This window comes from Drosophila sulfurigaster, chromosome 3 (assembly GCF_023558435.1).
Source record: "Drosophila sulfurigaster albostrigata strain 15112-1811.04 chromosome 3, ASM2355843v2, whole genome shotgun sequence".
NCBI classification, from domain to species: domain Eukaryota; kingdom Metazoa; phylum Arthropoda; class Insecta; order Diptera; family Drosophilidae; genus Drosophila; species Drosophila sulfurigaster.
In genome coordinates, this window is record NC_084883.1 from 29,214,992 (window position 1) to 29,233,310 (window position 18,319).

The following is an 18,319-nucleotide window of genomic DNA, read 5'->3' on the forward strand; positions in this document are numbered from 1 at the left end:
AATAAAAAAAAAAACTTGGATTTACGTTTATATTTAAAATAGAGTATATTTCATAATATACAATGGATATGTCTTTCAATTGTCTTGTTTTTGAGCTTAATACTAAAATCGCTATATTTATAATCGGTACTTCTATGCAGATAAGTTGAGTTCTTTGCCCTGCGAGGGCTTCTTCTTGACTCCAATGGCATCCGCTTCCTTTAACGTTGTGGGCAACACAAGATTTGTGGTCTCGGGGAAGAAGAGAGTTAGCAACCCGCTGAAGATGGCAGCGCAGGCAAACAGAATGGCGGGAGCATTCGAATAATACTTGGCCTAAATCGAAATGAATGTATAACTAACTATCAAGATGGATGTGGTTTACACTTACCAGCAGGGGAGTCTGTGGTGCGAGCATTGAACCAAATCTTCCCATCATCGAACAGAAGCTTAGCAGACTATTTCTGAGATTGGTCGGAAAGATCTCCGAGGCAAAGAAGTAGAGAACCTGAAAACTGGCCGTGATGGTCAGCTTGCCAATCAAGAAAAGCACAAGCTGCCAGACATTCTCATCTCCGGCAACAAAGATGGTGCCAATGCAGCAGACGCCACTGAAGAGCATTAAACCGCACAAGGAATAACGTCTGCCAAAGCGATCCATGATTAGCAGAGGCAAAAAGAAGCCAGGAATCTCGACGAGCGCTATGAATGCAAAATTATTGTACTTGTCGCCATCCAGCAGCACCACATTCAAGCTGAGTCCATAGTAAACAAGCACATGAACAATCCAGCACAAGGAGCAGTTGGCAATGCGCCATTTGAAGTTTTTGAATGCCTCGCGAATGGGGAATTTACTCTCCTCAGACTGTTGCAGTTTCTCTTGATTGGCTATAACCAATTTGTCCAGCACGCTCTCCGACAATTTGCGCTTATTCACCTTGGCAGCTTTGCGGAGAATATTCTTGGCACGCTCCTCCTTGCCGACGCTCAACAGCCAGCGCACGCTTTCAGGCAAAATCCAAAAGTAGGCGACCAATATGAACGATGGTCCATAGGCGATTTGCAGCAGTCTTCGCCAATTGAGAAAGGTCTTGGCAAACATGGCCAAAGCCACTTCGCCCACTGCATAGAAGATTGTGATGACGCTGCAGGCCAGCACACGACGCTTGGGACCCACTAGTTCAATGCCGATGACGAAGCACGTTGAGTAAAGCGTGCTGCTCGTCATGTTGTCAAGAAACTCAAAGATCAGGAACCAAACATAGCTGGGAGAGAAGGAGCGCACAATGCCCAGAATGGCACCCAAAGTGCCGCCCAATGCAATGGAGAAGCTGCGTCCATAGCTGCATTAACAAATGGAAAATATATTACTTGCACATTTAAATGGTGTGGGAAAAATGTTACCGATCAGCCACCAGACCTCCAAGGGGTATTCCAAAGAATTGTCCGAGATTGTTGATTGTGCCCACAAGTGATAGTTTCCATTCATCGTCGCAGTAAATACCAAACTATAAATAAAGATGAATGTGCCGAGTGGCGATTAAGAAACCGCAACAATGGAAATCTATTCGTAAGTTTACTGAAAAAGTTTTTTTGCATTAAATAATTGTGACAATAGATTTATTCCGCTGCTCATTATTCACTTGAGTAGCCAGTATGTCTGCGGCTTATGTGATTCGTTCTCGTTTGCATATCTAATCAAAAAAAAATGTTCATGCAACTGCTACTAAAACCTGTACTTAGACTCGCAGATCGCAATTGCTGTTGTCCCTGAAAATTGTATGACAGCTCGTTGTCCAGACACCGCTCAGACTAGCCTCAGATGTGTGACGTAGATATCTTGTATCTGTTGGAACTAGATTGTATCTTGCGCTTATCAAGCACCCTTGAGCAACAGCTGTTTATATTGAACAACATAAACAATTTTATCAACTCAATTCCGCATACATATCTTATGTTTCTTTTTAGAGATGATATATAAAATGAATTTCATTGGGGAAGGTCAAGAATGGTCCTCAAATTTTAGATAAGTCATTTTATCTGAAAGTCATGGGTATTAGATTTTTTATTTCTAGAGATACAAATCTACATATTTTCAACTTTGTAGCCTAATAAGATTTAATCAATTATAGCTGTAGGGTTAAAGGTTTATATATTCAATACACATTTTTACTCATTTTTATTACAGCATTTTTACTCGTGTTTTAAATCTATTTATATCAAAGGGCTCACTCAACTTTCGAAGGTCTACGAAGATTGCTGGTTCAGCTGATTAACCAACATTACTTTATACTAAATGATAAAGGAGTTCCAATATTACTTCGTACCAATTAAGAAAATACTTGAGTTTAATTAGGAAAAATCAATTAATTTATATCCATATAAAAATAATAAAGTGCGCGATTCCATCCCTAAAATGTTAAAAAGAGGCTTCTGCACTTATGCTATAAAACTCTTATAGCTAATGAGTTAATGACTAGCAGCTGTCTGTTCAGTTCTTATCACAATTAGTTAATCGTCTAGGCCCCATTTGAGTATATACATAACTGACCAACGACGATCGTGAAAGATTAAATTTGAGTCATTGAACTCGTAAACACCTTGGATAAGCTTCGTTTACAAGTTTAGCAAATGAATTTTAGACAGACTTTCTCGATCAGAGTATATTCTTTGTTACTATAAAATCAGTTGGTCCAGTAGAATGTGCAGAAATCGGATGACTTATTGTCAAAGTCCATGTTTGTCAGAGTCTGGCATTTATTGGCTGATAAGTCTCGGAGCCCCCATAGTCTCGTTGACGTGGTTAATCGCGAAAGGAACTTTGATACTCACGTCATTGGAAATCGTAATTTCTTCGTTGTAGAAAACGAACTCATTGTTCGGACAACTCTCGATTTTCTGACTATTATAATTATCGACTGTACAAATATCCTGCGATTGATTCCAGCTGGAAAGTTGTGCATTTTCATAGCGATTACATCTGTCCATATCCTTGCCATTCTTTGGTATGCTATACTCTGTCCAGGGTTCCTCATATCGGCTATCCGGTCCATCACACTCTGTAATATTACATCTGTTGATTCGAAGTTGTACTTAGGTTAGACGCCATCTGAACTCACGAACTGCCGGCAGCAATATTCACCTGTGCACCACAGTGCCAGCCGTGAAAACATACGTCACGGAGAACATGGCATGAAACATCATTGGCAAACAGATCAGCAGAAAGATGACCAGCTGAAAGCGTCCGAATTGCCCAATATGCTTCAGTATGGAATCGAGCGTAATTTCATCAGGATCAGCTTTGGTATTCATCGAAGGATTTTGTATATCAATCGTGGGTGTTGTTGTTGTTGTGGCTGGTGTTGCCGGCGGTGGTGCTTCGGTGCTGCTGCCCATGGCTCTCAATTGTTTATGTGAAATGTGCGTGGAGTTGCGTACATTTATTGAGTTTATTTATATGCGCAAGTTTTTATTTGACTTTTGCCAAAGTTTATTTTTAAATGCGCACAATTTTGACGTTGTTCACGGCACGGAAACGCGAGACACACTGTGAGCGTGATCCACAGCCCCACAGCGATCAGCCCCCAATGCGGCGAGATTGTGCTCGTTGTTGTGGTTGTTGTGCTCTCCGGCCAATTGCAAATTGGCCTCTCATTAGGCCCTGTCCTGTCGCAATACACACACACACCGAACATCTAAGTAGTAAGTAGTAGTATGCTCTCCATAGTAGTGATTAGATTACTCAATCTAATAGTTGATGTTGTGCTTTAGTTGAAGCCTCTACAGCTGCGATTATGATCGTGTCCCCTGCTGAAGATAATCAATCTATAATATTTGGTTTTTATTTGCACACACAAATGTGTCGGCATTCTATTGGTAAATGGTTGTTGCTGTTGGCATTGCTAGTGAAAGTGATTGTTATTGTCGTGCCTTTCATTCAAAGTCCACTGAGGCGAACAACAAATTCGAATAGCTTTCGGAATTTCACAGTTTCGATAATGAGAAGTGAATTATAAGTGAATAATTGGGGAGTACTTACTATAAACATAATTGTGTGTATTAACATTTTTCTGTTTTTTTTTTTGTTTTATGTATAACATGAAAAAATTATAATACTCTTGCGAAATATTATTTCCCAAAGATAAATGTTTGCACAGCTGCATAAGAACAAATTTGCAATGGCTTAAGTAAACAACAGAATTTTACTCATTATTATTATCTTCTCCCTTTCTGTGATTTTTATTTTATTTTATTTAAACATTGTTTTTAGTTATTTTGGGACATGTTCCACGGGTTGTTCACGTGATTTTTCCATTAGAATTTTTATTTTGCACTCAATATTATTATATATTCCCTTTCTGTGATTTTAATAGCTTTTTATTTTATTTTATTTAAACATTTTGTTGTTAGTTATTTTGGGACATGTTTCACGCACTGTTCACGTGATTTTTCCATAATGATTTACTCATTTTTATTTTTATCGAGCATTCTATTTGAAATATTTTACAATTTGGCAACTAGCCAAAAAAGATAGATAAAAGTGAAACTAACGATCGATTTCAATGAGAAGTACTTTGACATATGCATGTTATTCTAAACCAGAATGAAAACCGGTTCGGTAAATTATTTCTAACATGTCAAATTCAGTTCTAGACATAAATTATTTCTATCTACTTCACGAGACTTTTCCATTAACTAATTATTTTTTATGAAGAGATAATACTAGTTTGCACTTTTCAACAATGTAAAAAAAATATTAAAAATAATTAGAAAATAAATGACTTGCAAAAGCCGGTATAACTGACCTTTTAAAGTAGTTTTTTAGTTTCGAAGAGTAAAAGTAATCGAACTTGACCTACTAATAGCGGAATAATACAGCATTAATTTGAGATTCCAAATGCGTATTGATTAGTTGTCATATGCATTAAATTTACCAAGGCAGGGTCAATAGATTTCTTTGAAATAATTAAATATTATAATGAAATTTGTGTTTATGAGCTTATTAATCTACACGTGCTTCGACGATTTAGCAGAGTTTACAGTCCAATCTGCGTTTTTTTTCGGCATAGTCACAACTACTTGCGCTTATCAATTTAATCAATTCGGTTAACAAATCGCACACTTGAGTATAAGAGGGAACAATTAATAATGTTAATACATATACGTACAACTTGTAGTATAATTTGTCTAACGTTTTCGTTTTATTATCTCTCATCTCTCTCCTGACTCTCACACTTTCGCTCTTTAGCTGTCAATCTGTCTCCTGTTCTTTGTGGTTTGTTTATGAATGAGGCACGAGACCCACGCTCATATTTTTATTTATTTATTTTTTTTTTGTTTATTTATGTTTGACGTTGACAACATTTAGTTTTGTTGTTTTCTTTATTTGCCACTTTTTTTATGAATGAATAATGACAAAGAGAATTCAGAAGCAGAAACAGAGCGCTGTAGTAAATTTGATTGTGTTCGTGTACACATGTGGTTAGTACACTATTTAACAAGTTTATTTATCCCACTTATCGTCTATTAACTATGCTAAGTGCGTCAATTGTCACTAAGTAATTTTCATGTATTATGGAATTTTTTGACAGCATTGTATTAATTTCGAGTTCTATTCAAAATATAATTGATATTTATTTAATTTGAATTGCTTTGCTTTTTGCACATTTCTATTCAAATGATAAGCCGAATTTAATTTAAATAATCAAATAAACAACTAGAAAACTGTCTATTAATTTACTTACCGTATTCAACCTTTTTAAATGATAAGCTCAATTTAATTCAAAATAGCTTTCAAATTATATTAGCCATCTATTAACTTACTTACCCTTTCCAACCTTCAATAAATGTTAAACATTACTTCTTCTGATGAAATGATTTATGAATATTTCCCCAAGAGAGTAAATAAAATGCATGTTTTTTATTTTGTTTGAATATATCTAAACACATACCTTTATTTAATGAATTCAAAAATTGTGTTAAATTCTGATTTACTTTTTTTTGTTTGGTTTTCCACTTCTCTCTCCATTTGTGGTACATTTCAATTTACTTCACACGCAATACATATAGAAAGTATCTCCTAATATTCCAGTGTTCATTTGTTGTTTTTGTGTATCTTTTTCTATTTAGTTTTCTTTTGTTTTTGTTTTTTGTTCTTTTTTTTTGTTTTGTTTTATATTATTTTTGCTGGTATTTGAAGTAAAAATTTGACTCAAAACACATTTAGTTCGAGAACGCAACACATTTAGCTTGTAATTGGTTTGTTTAAAAATTCTTTCATATTTTTGTTTTTGCTTGCTAAATTTGCGGTATTTATGAATGTGTGTGTATATGGGTATGTGGATAATAATTACACTGTAAGTTGTTTAACCTCATTTCGGATCACAGAAATTGAACTACATTTAGAAAATTAAAAATTAGAATAGAGATAGAAGAGCAAATTTTAAGATTTTATATAAAAAAGTATTATAGAAGTCGTTAAAATTCGAGATTAAAAAAAGCGAATAGTGTTTGAATATTTAATCATCTTTTAATATTTTAAAAATATAGTTATAAATTACTTAATGCAGTTCAAAGTTAAGCTTCCGAAATTTGATTAAACAATGAAACAATCAGTGTTATCATAATGAGATTATGGTATGTTGTGTAACTGACTTAAATACGATACGTGATTGAATTTCAACAAAAATAAATTGTTGCTGTAAATGTATATGTATATATATATATATGTATTGTATATATATGATGTATATGAGTTGTGAATAAATACATATGCACTGGTATTAATCATTACATTAATCGGTTTAAATAATTCACTTAATAGCTTGATCATTTTTTTTTTGCTTTGTTAGTAATAATGTTTCATTTTTCCTTTTTTTGCTTTTAAATCTATAAATTCAATTATAATGCACTTAACTTTGTGAGTGTGTGTGTGTGTGTGAGTGTGAGTATCTCCATTTCATTTATTGTTTAACATATTTTCGAGATTCCTGTGTTGTTGTTGCTGTTGAGTGTGTCTGTGTGGGTGTGTGTGTGTGCATGTACTATGTATGTATGTGTGTATGTGTCATGGCTTTGGTTTGCACTATATTATTCCGCACAGACATACACACACGATGATTTGAGTTTGTTGTCCATATATACGCTTTATATATATGTAAATACTTTTAAATATAATTTTTATAGAATTGTAAATATATTGTAAATAATGTTTGCTTTTTTTGTTTGTTTTCATTTTACTTTTTTTTTCTCATTTCTATCATTTGTTTGTTTTGTTGGTTTTGGTATGCAACATGTTCTTTTATTACCATTTTTTGTTGTACATTTCGCATTGATGAATTAATACCGTTTTTACCGTTGCTTATTGTATGTAGTTTAATGGTTTTATTTGTTGTAACTTCTTGTTCTTGTTCTTCTTGTGATTATGTTGTGTTCCGCTATGCATGTGTGTAACATAATGTATATATGTATGTAAGTATTCTTGTATATCTCGCATCCTTCATCGCCTCTTCATATGGGATTGTAACTGAAACTGAATACTGCATATTTTTTGTATTTCACAACTGATCGCAGTTTCAGCCAGTTTGAGCTGTTATCAATTCCAAGTTATCATTAAATATATTGACCTTTAATTAAAATACAATCCCATAGATCAGCTCATTCTAGTCCTGTATAGTACGAGTATATGTTTTATAGCGTCTTGCTTTTTGTATCTATGTATGCAATGCAATTTATTTGAATTTCTGTGTGTGTGTTTTGTTTATGGTTTTTTTATTTCTGTATAGAGTCATAGTACACATTTAAGAATTATGTTAAATATTATTGTTGTACACAGATAAACAAGTTTTCATTTCACTTATCGTTTCATTTCAATACCCTTACTATTTTTTTTGTTTTAGTGTTTTTTAATTTCCATTATTGTTTATCATAATCTAAAAGTTGTTCAGTGCTGCTTTCAAATACAATTTATACTAAACATCATCAATTTGATGTTCTGTTTTCCCCCTTCACATCATGTCTTTATTTTTGTTGCCATATACAAAAGAGTGATTTATTTATAGACCTACTATATCTTTTTTTTTTATCATTTTGTTGTTGGCTGTGCAATAAACAAAAATGTATTTTATTGAGCTCGGGGGCTCATCAACTACATACACTTTTTTTTGCTATTCAATCAATTCAATTTGACTCTTCGCAATCAACAACACATCACATCAAAGATTAAGCGGTGCTGTGTGCTACTTTACGAATACTTAATCTTCACTTTAATAGTTTTAATTGTTCTGAAAATCTCCAAAAATTGGTGGTTCTGAAACCAACTGTTTTATGTTTACTTAAAACCCAAAAGAAAACCCGTGAAATACATATATATCGGCAAACAAAAATTTGCACTACAAATTGGCACTAACTTTTAGTTTGGTTTGTTTTGTGTTTTTTATTTTTACCACAATTATAACGCAAATATCTTTCTTTCCTTATTTTGTTTTTTTCATTGGCTTAAATATATATTTATCCAAAAACATTTTGTAGGCATTGTCAACTATCGTTTTGTGTTAGCCATATATTTAATAGTTGTTTTGTATTATGACATTTTGTTCATTTCATTTATTGAAGCTCTAGTTTTATGATTGCCTTGCAGTTTTCTACAACTTGTAAATATGTTCTTCAAATATTTTCCTGTTGTTTAACTATACTCATTATTATAGGACTGTTCTCTTGCGAAATATTTGGAAACTTGTTCAAATCAAGCAGGATATTTGGTAAAATATATACAAGAAACGGAATACAAGAGAATTGCCTTAAAAGTATGCAATGGTTTTTTTCTTTCTTCAAAAAAACAATTATCAGAGAGGAAATGGTCAAGTTTATTCGAATTCGAAGTTAACAAAGTTTTGCGGCAATCAGCATTCCAAGTGATAAAATATCTATAACAAATTGTTGTTCACCCTGTGGTTTTTTTTTATTTTTGGCACACTTTTGAAATACATTTAGTTAGTTTCAAACTGAAAATACAGCCACTTTTTGAATATTATTGTAAAACCTTCTTCTCGATTCGGATGCTACTCCGACAAGTTAATTGATTATAAGTATATTTTGTTATGTGTATTGTTGTTTTGCAGTTTTTGTTTTAAATAAGCTCCTTTTGCGCAATATGAACTTTAAATAGCTGTCAATGTTATTGGCTTTCAAATGAATTCACATAAATTTGCGTATTTGTTGAAATTCGTATAATTCCTATGTGTTGTTCCCCCAAAAAAAGCAAATTTTTTTGTTTGTGCTCTTGTTGTTGCTGTTGTTGTTCTTTAAAACAAAGTTCATTTTGTTATACATTGTTTGGCCAGTAGTTGTTGTTCTTGTTGTTCAATGATTTCCTGTTTTATGTGTTGTTCTTTTGTAATTGTTATATTTGGCACAATTATGCAATACTTTTCATAGAGTTGAATGTGTTGGGCTACCATTTATGTATAGTAAGTAGTATTCTTTGCCAACAACTGTGTTGTGGGGTTGTGGGGCTCTGACTTACTTATGCTTTTATTATAATTTAATCTTATATTTTAAATATAAGTTGATCCCAATTGTTCAGTTTTATCAATTTTACGCTGCATTTTCATTCTTTTCTTTTTCTTTCAAATAAAAGACTGAGAGATAGAGACTCGTATGTTGAGTTGAGACACTTAACAACTAACATAATTTCCTAAATTGCCATTGCTATTTTTTACGATTAGTTCATATTGTGTCTTCGGAAATGCAATTGTCTTTCATAGTGATTTTCATTTTGTATTAAGTACATATATATATATAATAATTTGTTTTTTATGTTTTATACACATATACAAACACACACATATAGTACATTGAAAACAGTTTTGTAAGTTATTTATGCGATGCGCCAATTTCTCATGCCAATTCCAATTCCGCTAGCCTGTAAACAATTTCTAGAGATATTAACTGTCTAATGAACATGTTGGAGAGTGCATGCTATGTATTCAATTCATTTCTTTTCCTTTCTCATATATAATTTAATTTAAATTCATTTTTGTTATTTTATATATATGTGTGTATGTATGCGTTATGTATTTATTTCTTTGATCTATGTATATAAGTTATTGGTTATATGTTTTTATTTTCCATTTTTTAAATTTGTGAGAAACCTTAGCTGTTTCGTATATTCGTATTTACTGGCAATACTTTTGAGTATGCATGCCTTCTATTTTCCTTTTTCAATTGCTTTGATGAATTGGAATACACGTAGTTACTTTTTCTGCCTGGTATTTGAACCATACGAGAGAGATAATGCAGCAACAAAAATGGTATACGACTAATTTATATTGATTTGACTTGGTTTATGTTTACACTGCGCAAAAGTTTTTCAAAATTATGAAACGATTGAATTTACCATAAGCAGCATAAACAAATCCATTTTTATGTTGTATATATTCTTTTTTTGCTTTTTCAAAGAACTTAGAAGTTTTGCACATATGAATTCCCTATCATCTAGTCATGTTTCTAGGCTTAGCTCGAGTCCTAATGACACTAGCTTATTCAAAACTGCACACCAGAGATATATATAGAGAGAGAGAGTTGATTAAGCAAAAGCTATACACATCTACATCACATACAAGCATCTGTCTGTGCAAGCACATAAAAGCTTTAAGCTTGCACTCTCATCGAACCGAGAGCTTCGCGTTCTAGCCACAATTTATCACTAATTGTCCCTAATCGAATATCTTCTGTTGCCGATTTCAGCTAGTGCCATTGGAATATTTTCTGCCTGTATATTTCTTGCCTGCTCTATGCGCAATTTACATGAAGTTTTCAGTTTAAGTTATGTATAACAACGTCTAACACCAATATGTAGTTAATAAATTTGCATATTTCTTACTTCAACCCGATTTAACCGATGTGTTTCCGTTCTATATGCTGGTTTGTTTTTTTCTAAATTAAAATTTTCCTCGTGTATTTTCCACTTTTCTTTTTTTTTTTTGGATATTAAATAAGAATATCTAAAATACCTTAAGAATTAACTTCTGTTTTTATTCTTTTTATGTATATGTATATAAATATGTTTTTTTTTCATTTTCTACATTTGCCTTTTAACAATTGTTTACATCCGATCATCCGTTTTTCAATCCATATGTCATGTGCCTTAAATGCTTTTGTTTTTCGACTTATTGTGTAGAGTTTATGTTAATGTTTTTGTTTTTATGTTTTTTTCTTTTTTTGTGTATTTTTCTTTTTGACATGTATTGTAAAATGTGAGCAAATACATTCAAGTGATTTGTAATTACACTGAGAGAAACATTTATATGTGTGTTGTGTGTTAATTAGTATATTTTGTTATGTTGCTGACTAATTGTTCATATAATCGGATAATGTTTCGAGAATCGGTGTTATTTTGTTTTTTTTTTTTTTGTTCAACTACTACTTGCAGCTAAGTTTATTAAATAAATATTAAATACATTATTATTTATATTTGATATTTGTATTATAATTTTTCATTTTATTTGTTTTTCATTTTATAAGTATTTTGTTTGTTCTCAATTACTATAACGGGCAACTCTACACACTGGTTGTTGTTGTTCTTGTTATTTTGGTTGTTGAAACTCGAATAGCTTTAAGCAATTGTGGGTCATATGTCTCTAAAAGGGATAAGTTCTTTATGTCGAAAGGCTTATGTAAGTATGTAAGCATAGTTTTGTAACTAAATATCATACATAAGCTGGGAAAGTTGATAGGAAAATATCTATAGAATTTTTGTTGGTGGAAAGGTAGAAAACTCACACTGCCACAGAAATTGTCACACAAATGCTGTGTTGCTTTTTTTTTAGTTTTGTTGTTGTTCTCGATTATGTGGGGCAAGAAGAAATTTGCTTGGTTTGGTTTTTAAGGCACCATTAAAATTGCTTTTCTTACACGTATTTTTCCTTTGCAAATTTACAAGTTTTCAACAAATTGTTTTAATAATTTACATACACATACACATATTAGTAAAAATTCATTTGAAATTGTTGTTGAGCTATTGAGCTATTTTAAATGTAGTTTCTTTATACACACACATGCACATAATTAATTTATCCCTTTTGTTTTGTTCTTTCTTTATGTTACAAATAGTCCCAATCACTATTCCGTTGTTAACCCGTCAACGTGCGTCATTCTCATTCTCATTATCATTATATTTCTTTTATTTTAATTGTTTCCTTCTCCTTTTTTTGTTATCTTTTATTTAGTTGGTTTGTAACTTGCGCAAAAAATTTACTAAATATTTCAAATACAATTAAATACAAGTGTACATAATAATTTATTTAATATATGTATATTTATATATAGATATATAATTTATTTATATATAGATATACGCCTTTGCTTCCATTCAACTTTCTTAATTTCATTTGTTTATTTTGTTGTTGGTTCAAAAATGATTGCTTCAAATTGTCATCAGCGAAATATTTGTCACTAAAATCACGAAATAGTTTCGCTAGATATTTTGCTGCCTGTGTTGCACATTTTGCTTGATCCTCATTTTATTTTTTAAAACATTAGTTTTAGTCAATTATACGTAGAGTGTGGCTCTAAGCTAACAGTAATGCATTTATCATTATATCGTAATAGTATTATCATTTATCAATTCTGTTTCTTTTTTATGCTATTAACAATTTCCTGTAATCAAGTTTTGCTTCATAAGTGTCTTTATTATTATTATTTTAATTATGCAAGAAAATTAGCGTAAAGGGATAAAAATTAATTTCAAGTTATTGTAAGCATTCAAAAAATTAATGTTCCTTCAACTAATTTATAATGTGTAGAGTACAAATAAATGATATATGCATTGAAATTGTTCGTGTTCTCTGGGATATGTTTGACTTTATATGCTTTTGTATAATTTTCTGCTGATTACAATAATTATGTTGTATTTTTATTTTTTCTTGTTGTGGATATGTTGTGGTAATTGTATTTGTTTTGTTTTCCATTTTTTTTTTTATGTTTTACTGCCTTATGGTATAATTAATTTGTATAATCGAAATTTGACACATTTTTCTGCCCATAAATTGTTATTTTGTTTAACTAGCTTACGGATTGATGTTTCGGCTAGCGCCTAACCTAACAGACATATGTTTGTATATATTTATAAATTGTTTTTAATTTAATTTTTTTATGTAGGTGTCTGTGTGTGTGTGTTTTTATGTGTTAGTATGTATGTAACTAAATTTCGTCACTATAGTGGCTTAAAATTATTTGGTAATTTATTTAACAAGCCACAGTTGCATTTGCAATTTTCTTTTTATTAATTAATTTTTGCTTCTTGCTGCCCAGCCTAAAATTAAATTTAACTCAAATTAAATTAAGTGTTGTTGTTTTTTTTTTTGTAATTTTAACATTGAAAATCATTTTATTTTTTGTTTTGATGTTGTTTTGCGTATAAATTTAACAGCTAATGTTTTAAAATTATACTTTAATTTAAGCATAATCGCAATAGTATTAATTAAATTAAATCCATTATTCTCATTTCATTTTCCACGCATTAGAAAAGTCTTTTTAATCGCCGCAAAAGTGCTTAAACATTATTATTGTAATTTGAATTTTGGTCACTTAATTTAACATTTTCACTAAAAAACCAAAACACCTTGCAAAATGTTTTAACAAAAATAAATTTGGCTTCAAATGTTTCCGCTCAGTTGATGTTTCTCTGATTTTTGTATTTTTTTCTTCTTATTGTTGTTGTTGTTGTCGTTCAGTTTTCGTACAACAAATTATAACTAATTTTGAAAAATGTAAAAATCAAGTCGTATTTAATTTAGATTAATTTAATTTAATTAGTTCATAGTTAATATATGTATGTAGTTTAATCAATAAACAGAATAAATTTTGTCCTTCAGTCTAAACATATTCAAAAATCACAAATACAATTTCGATAACAATTACAATAATAAAAATAATAAAATTAAAAATTATTATATCAATTAATATAGTATATGTTTGTTTGTATGTATATCCGTCATATTCATATATATAATTGTATGTATGTATATAAATATTAACAACAAACGCACAAAATTTGTCGCCTAACAAAGTGGAAATTAATTAATTAATTTCTTTATTTTCTTTTGTTATGATTTAGTATGTAATTTTTGTCTCTTTGCTTTGCTTTGCTTGCTGCTTGGCTTTCATTATTATTGTTAAATATTCTTTTTTTTTACGATTTGTTTTTATAATGCTTAAATTTGTTGTATGTTGTTTTATGTTTTTGTTTTTGGTTATGCGCATGCACAATTACTTGGCTTAAAATTTAATTGCATTTAGAAGTTTGCTTTTACTTTTGCTGTGTTTTTTTTTTTGTTTGTTTGTTTGTTTGTTGGTTATAATTATTGTTGTTTGTTTTGTCTTCATTTTGACTAAGCTTACAATTAATTGCTGTTCTGTTCTTACTCTTTTGGGCACACGAACCTCAGGGAAGAAGTGTGCCCGAAAACGGTTTTAACATAAAGTTGTTCTTATTGTTTTGTTTTCTTTCTTCATATTACTTTGTTTTAAACTTAATAAAAAAATATCATAATTAATAAGAATCAATGAATAAATATAACGCGTATGTATTCGTATATGTCTGTATGTATGTATGTATGTGTCTATGAACGTGGTTTATGTATGTCGTTAATATTCTCTTTACTCCTCCTCCATCGGTGATTTGACATCTTGTTGTCATATGATTTGTTTGTGATTTATCTTTTCTTCTTTTTTTTTTTTTTGTAATTTTTTATACCTTTTCTGCATTTTACTTATTGCTTATAATTTAACATTTGACGATTCATGCGTCGCCGATTTTTGCCGTTCTCCCCGCTGTCACAGTTGTTACAGTTGGTTACAGCTTTGCGGCTCCAGTCCCTCGCTGCATTCGATTTGTTTTAGCTTTTTATTTGATGGTTGGTTGTTGTGTTGTTGTTGTTGTTTGTTGAATTTGCGTTGCACTTAGTGTATGGGTGTCTTAACAATTGCACTGGGCGCAATATAGTGGTAACCAGGTATGGGCAGTCCAGCGGTCTCCATTGATATTCTGTAAATTGCAATATATAATTTAACTCGAATGACATTACAAAAGAAATTATAGATATTGATTGTGTGTGAACGACCTAGATATTGTTAAAAGTTTACCTTTGCTTTAAGATTTATTTCATTACCCAAAATAAGCGAGTATTATTTTAAAGATTCTATTGGAAGTTTAAACTCTTTTTTAGTATTTCTTCACTTTATTACAAACACAGTTTTTTTTTCATATATAATTTTGTTTCATTGCATATAAATAGATTTGCTTGTCGGTTGGTTGATTTTTTTTTTTTTTGTTTTGTAGCTATGAATCGCGACTAAGGGTAAAGCGATTTCGGTTTAGTGTGTCTATTCATGTTAAGTATTTAGTAGTACATTCATTATAAGAATTTTTTAGCTTTTGCTCAAACTACTTTGTATATACGAGTATGTATTTGTAAGTATATATTTATATATATGTTTGTATATAATTTGGTTATAAAATCGTAAGCCCGCTTAGCTTAAATAATCGTAAGGGTGTAATCTGTGTTCTGTATTACAATGTGTGTCATTTGTCTTATTAAATAATAATATTCCTAATTTATAATTAATATGTATAAATTTATTTTGTAAAGAGGAGAGAAATTTCAATTTCATTTTCCGAATACTTTCATTTCAACAATCGTTTTTTAATCCTTTTTTACCAATTCAAAAAAAGTTTGGTATCTTTTGTTTCTTTTTTATTTGCAAGTAAAATTATAAGTAATAATAATAATGTATAATAACAAATTTACAATCGTATAATAAATACAATAATTTAGAAATAAGAAAATCAGTGTATACAACTAACCGAATTATCGAATGATTTTTTTTTTTTTATAAACAATTCAAGACTTCAAAAGTCTAATACATAATAACGTTTCATCTTCCCTATCAACATATATATAATATGGGTATACCTTATGTATTTATGTATGTATCTTTCTTTCTCTTTTCCTCTTTCTATGTGTGGTGCCTTCAAATGGCTTTCTAAGTGATTTATTTAACTCTCTTCTTTTTGTTCACGGTTCAAAATTTTCATTATGCTTTATGCTTTTGTACGCTCATTTGCGTCGATTGCGTCAATTAGAGCGAATTGGTCCATTAAAGTCGCCGTGCCAAATTCATATCAGCACAATGCATTGGAATTTTTTTCTTTAATTTCTTAATTTTGTATTTTTTTTCTTTCATTTGCATGGAACTTCTTTAAGAAGTTTTGTTTTCTTTGCTTGACAAATGACTGAAGAAGGAAAAGAGGGGCAACGGGGCTTTATACTTAAAATACGATTAGTGCTTACTGGCTAGTTAGAGAAATATATGAATAATTACTTAGTACAGATATTGGAGAGGGAGACTAATGACATCGCATATGTTACAGTGAATGTGAAAGGGATTTTCAGGGGATGTGGGTTGAATGTATGCTAACTGTTATCGATATTCGATATACGATATTAAGCAATTCACAAAACTCTTTACTTCCAACTACGTTCATCAATCATTCTCATTCTAAGGATGCGCTAAAATTTGGCAAATTCTATAATGTACGATATATTATGTTTATAACTATAAAAGGGACAAGGGCAAAACATCCTACATATATGTTATATATAGTATGTTGGTATTATTTATGTATGTAAAACACCTATTAGGAGTCTCTACTAGGGTCCTTATGCTGCATTTCACTTGGTCAAAATTTGATTACAATACTTGGGCTAATTCCATTTCTTCTTTTTGCTTTCTATATATATTCGATAAACAATATTGTTCAAGTGCTTGAAAAATTCAAATGTAAGGTATACGTATGTTTAAGTAGCTGTCGTTTTCTTGGCAGTCCTAATCTTAATTTCCATTTTTATTTACGATATATATTGCGGCATTATCAAAATAAACAATAATTGCCTCAACTAAAAAACTAAACTGAATACTACCTCGATTACTGTTTTCAACTAATTTATAAAAAATTGTCTTCAAATTTCAAATACTTTTACCAATTTTTTTTGTTTCTCACTTTTAGAACTATTTCCTTTACTTTGCTTTTTTATTTTGTTTTTTGTTTTTCGTTTTTGTTTCTTTGTAGAGTAAAATTCTTGAAGAATCGTTGACTCTAAAGCTGTCGCAACGCTAAAAAACTGGATTTTAAAACTAACAGAAGCTACTACATAGCTCGACTATTATCAAATGATGATCGCTTTTCTCTTAACTCTTGGGCTGGTCTATTTTGGCCTACCCCTAGTAGGGATTAAACTTGTTGCGCGCCTTCTCCGATTCACCCCCGGTCTCTGTCTGGTGCTGCCTAAAACGCGAGGTTGCATAGTGACCCTTGGCACGATTCACGCCTGTGGTCTGCACCGGCGGTCCACCGGGCGTTCCATTGCCATTGTTGCTCAACGATGTCAGACTGAGCAGATCCAAGGCGCTCAGATTGGAGAGAGCGGTGAGGGCGCCCGGTTTGGTCAGCAGTTGCAATGCAGAGGCCAATGAGCTGCCGCCTAAAGCAGCTGCAGCTGCTCCATTGCTGAGATTGTTGCTGTTGTTCACGTTGTTGTTGTTATTGTTGTTGTTGTTGTTGCTGTTGTTGTTCTGTGTGCCATTGGTGGCATAATTGGGGGCGTTGGTGGCGCCATTGGTGCTGGCGGTACTGCTATTGCTGCTGTTGTTGGTGTTGCCATTGTTGTTGGCATTGCTGCCAGTTAATGCGACTGTCAGACAGCCGTTGCCATTGACACCGGCAGCGGCCGCCGCTGCCACAGCAGCCGCTGCGGCTGCACCGCCAACTCCTCCAACTCCAACACCAGCACCTCCAGCAGCAGCCGCAGCAGCAGCGGCGGCGGCGACAGCAGCACCACCACCACCGGTTGTTGTTATGGCTGCAGTGCCATTTTGGGCTGCCTGATCCTGTAGATTGGCCTTCTGCAGTTCAACGCTGTGGATGAGGTACACAGAGAGATAGATAGAGCCAGAAAGAAAGAGAAAGGAACATATGGGATATTGTTTTTGCTTTTGGTTTTTGCAGGTAAGTTTTTTAAAACCATTTTTTCTTTTCTTTTTTTTTTTTGGTTTTGTGATTTTGTGGAATTGAGTTGGTAATTTTATTTTTTTTTTTTTTTTTTTATTGAATTTCTTTAGTGTTATGCAAAAAAGGTTAAGGAGGTTTTTGTGTGGAGGAACGGTTCGGAGTAAACGGATGGTATAGCAAAGTTTCTGTCAAGAACTTTTGGCGCTATTTGGTTTGGTTTGGTTTTGTTTTGTTGGTGGGAGCGGCGTTCAAATATTTTTTTTTCTTTTT

The 18,319-nt window shown here is 31.7% G+C and overlaps 2 protein-coding genes across 9 annotated transcripts in view; both read right to left on the reverse strand.

Moving 5' to 3' along the window:
- Positions 1–20: 20 nt before the first annotated feature.
- On the reverse strand, positions 21–3,553 carry LOC133846370 (organic cation transporter protein). Of its 2 annotated transcripts, none has more exons than XM_062281327.1 (5): positions 3,122–3,553; positions 2,812–3,052; positions 1,384–1,487; positions 371–1,322; positions 21–315 (listed from the first exon to the last, which is right to left on the reverse strand). In XM_062281327.1, exons 1-5 carry the CDS (start codon positions 3,373–3,375, stop codon positions 133–135), a joined length of 1,734 nt encoding a protein of 577 aa, XP_062137311.1. In that variant the 5' UTR covers positions 3,376–3,553; the 3' UTR covers positions 21–132. The 2 variants fall into 2 exon arrangements, with proteins under 2 accessions (XP_062137311.1, XP_062137312.1); XM_062281328.1 differs by having other exon boundaries at positions 2,812–3,038; positions 3,099–3,229.
- A 4,903-nt stretch (positions 3,554–8,456) lies between these two features.
- LOC133846368 (poly(rC)-binding protein 3) overlaps positions 8,457–18,319 on the reverse strand; it is a 120,753-nt gene continuing 110,890 nt past the window's right edge. For 5 of the 7 annotated variants that reach the window (XM_062281321.1, XM_062281322.1, XM_062281319.1 and 2 more), the window contains one exon: positions 14,991–17,956. In XM_062281321.1, coding sequence (XP_062137305.1) covers positions 17,263–17,956 — 694 coding nt within the window. In that variant the 3' untranslated portion in view covers positions 14,991–17,262. Of the gene's footprint in view, positions 17,957–18,319 lie in introns of all 7 variants that reach the window. The other 2 variants (XM_062281326.1, XM_062281325.1) reach the window with 1 other exon arrangement.

Coding starts and splice junctions, on each gene's coding strand:
- LOC133846370 (XM_062281327.1), bottom strand. CDS start 3,375: ATGGGCAGCAGCACCGAAGCACCACCGCCGGCAACACCAGCCACAACA. Junction 1,488..2,811: donor AAATTACGATTTCCAATGAC/GTGAGTATCAAA, acceptor CTTTATTTATAG/TTTGGTATTTACTGCGACGA. Junction 316..370: donor CACCACAGACTCCCCTGCTG/GTAAGTGTAAAC, acceptor ATTTCGATTTAG/GCCAAGTATTATTCGAATGC.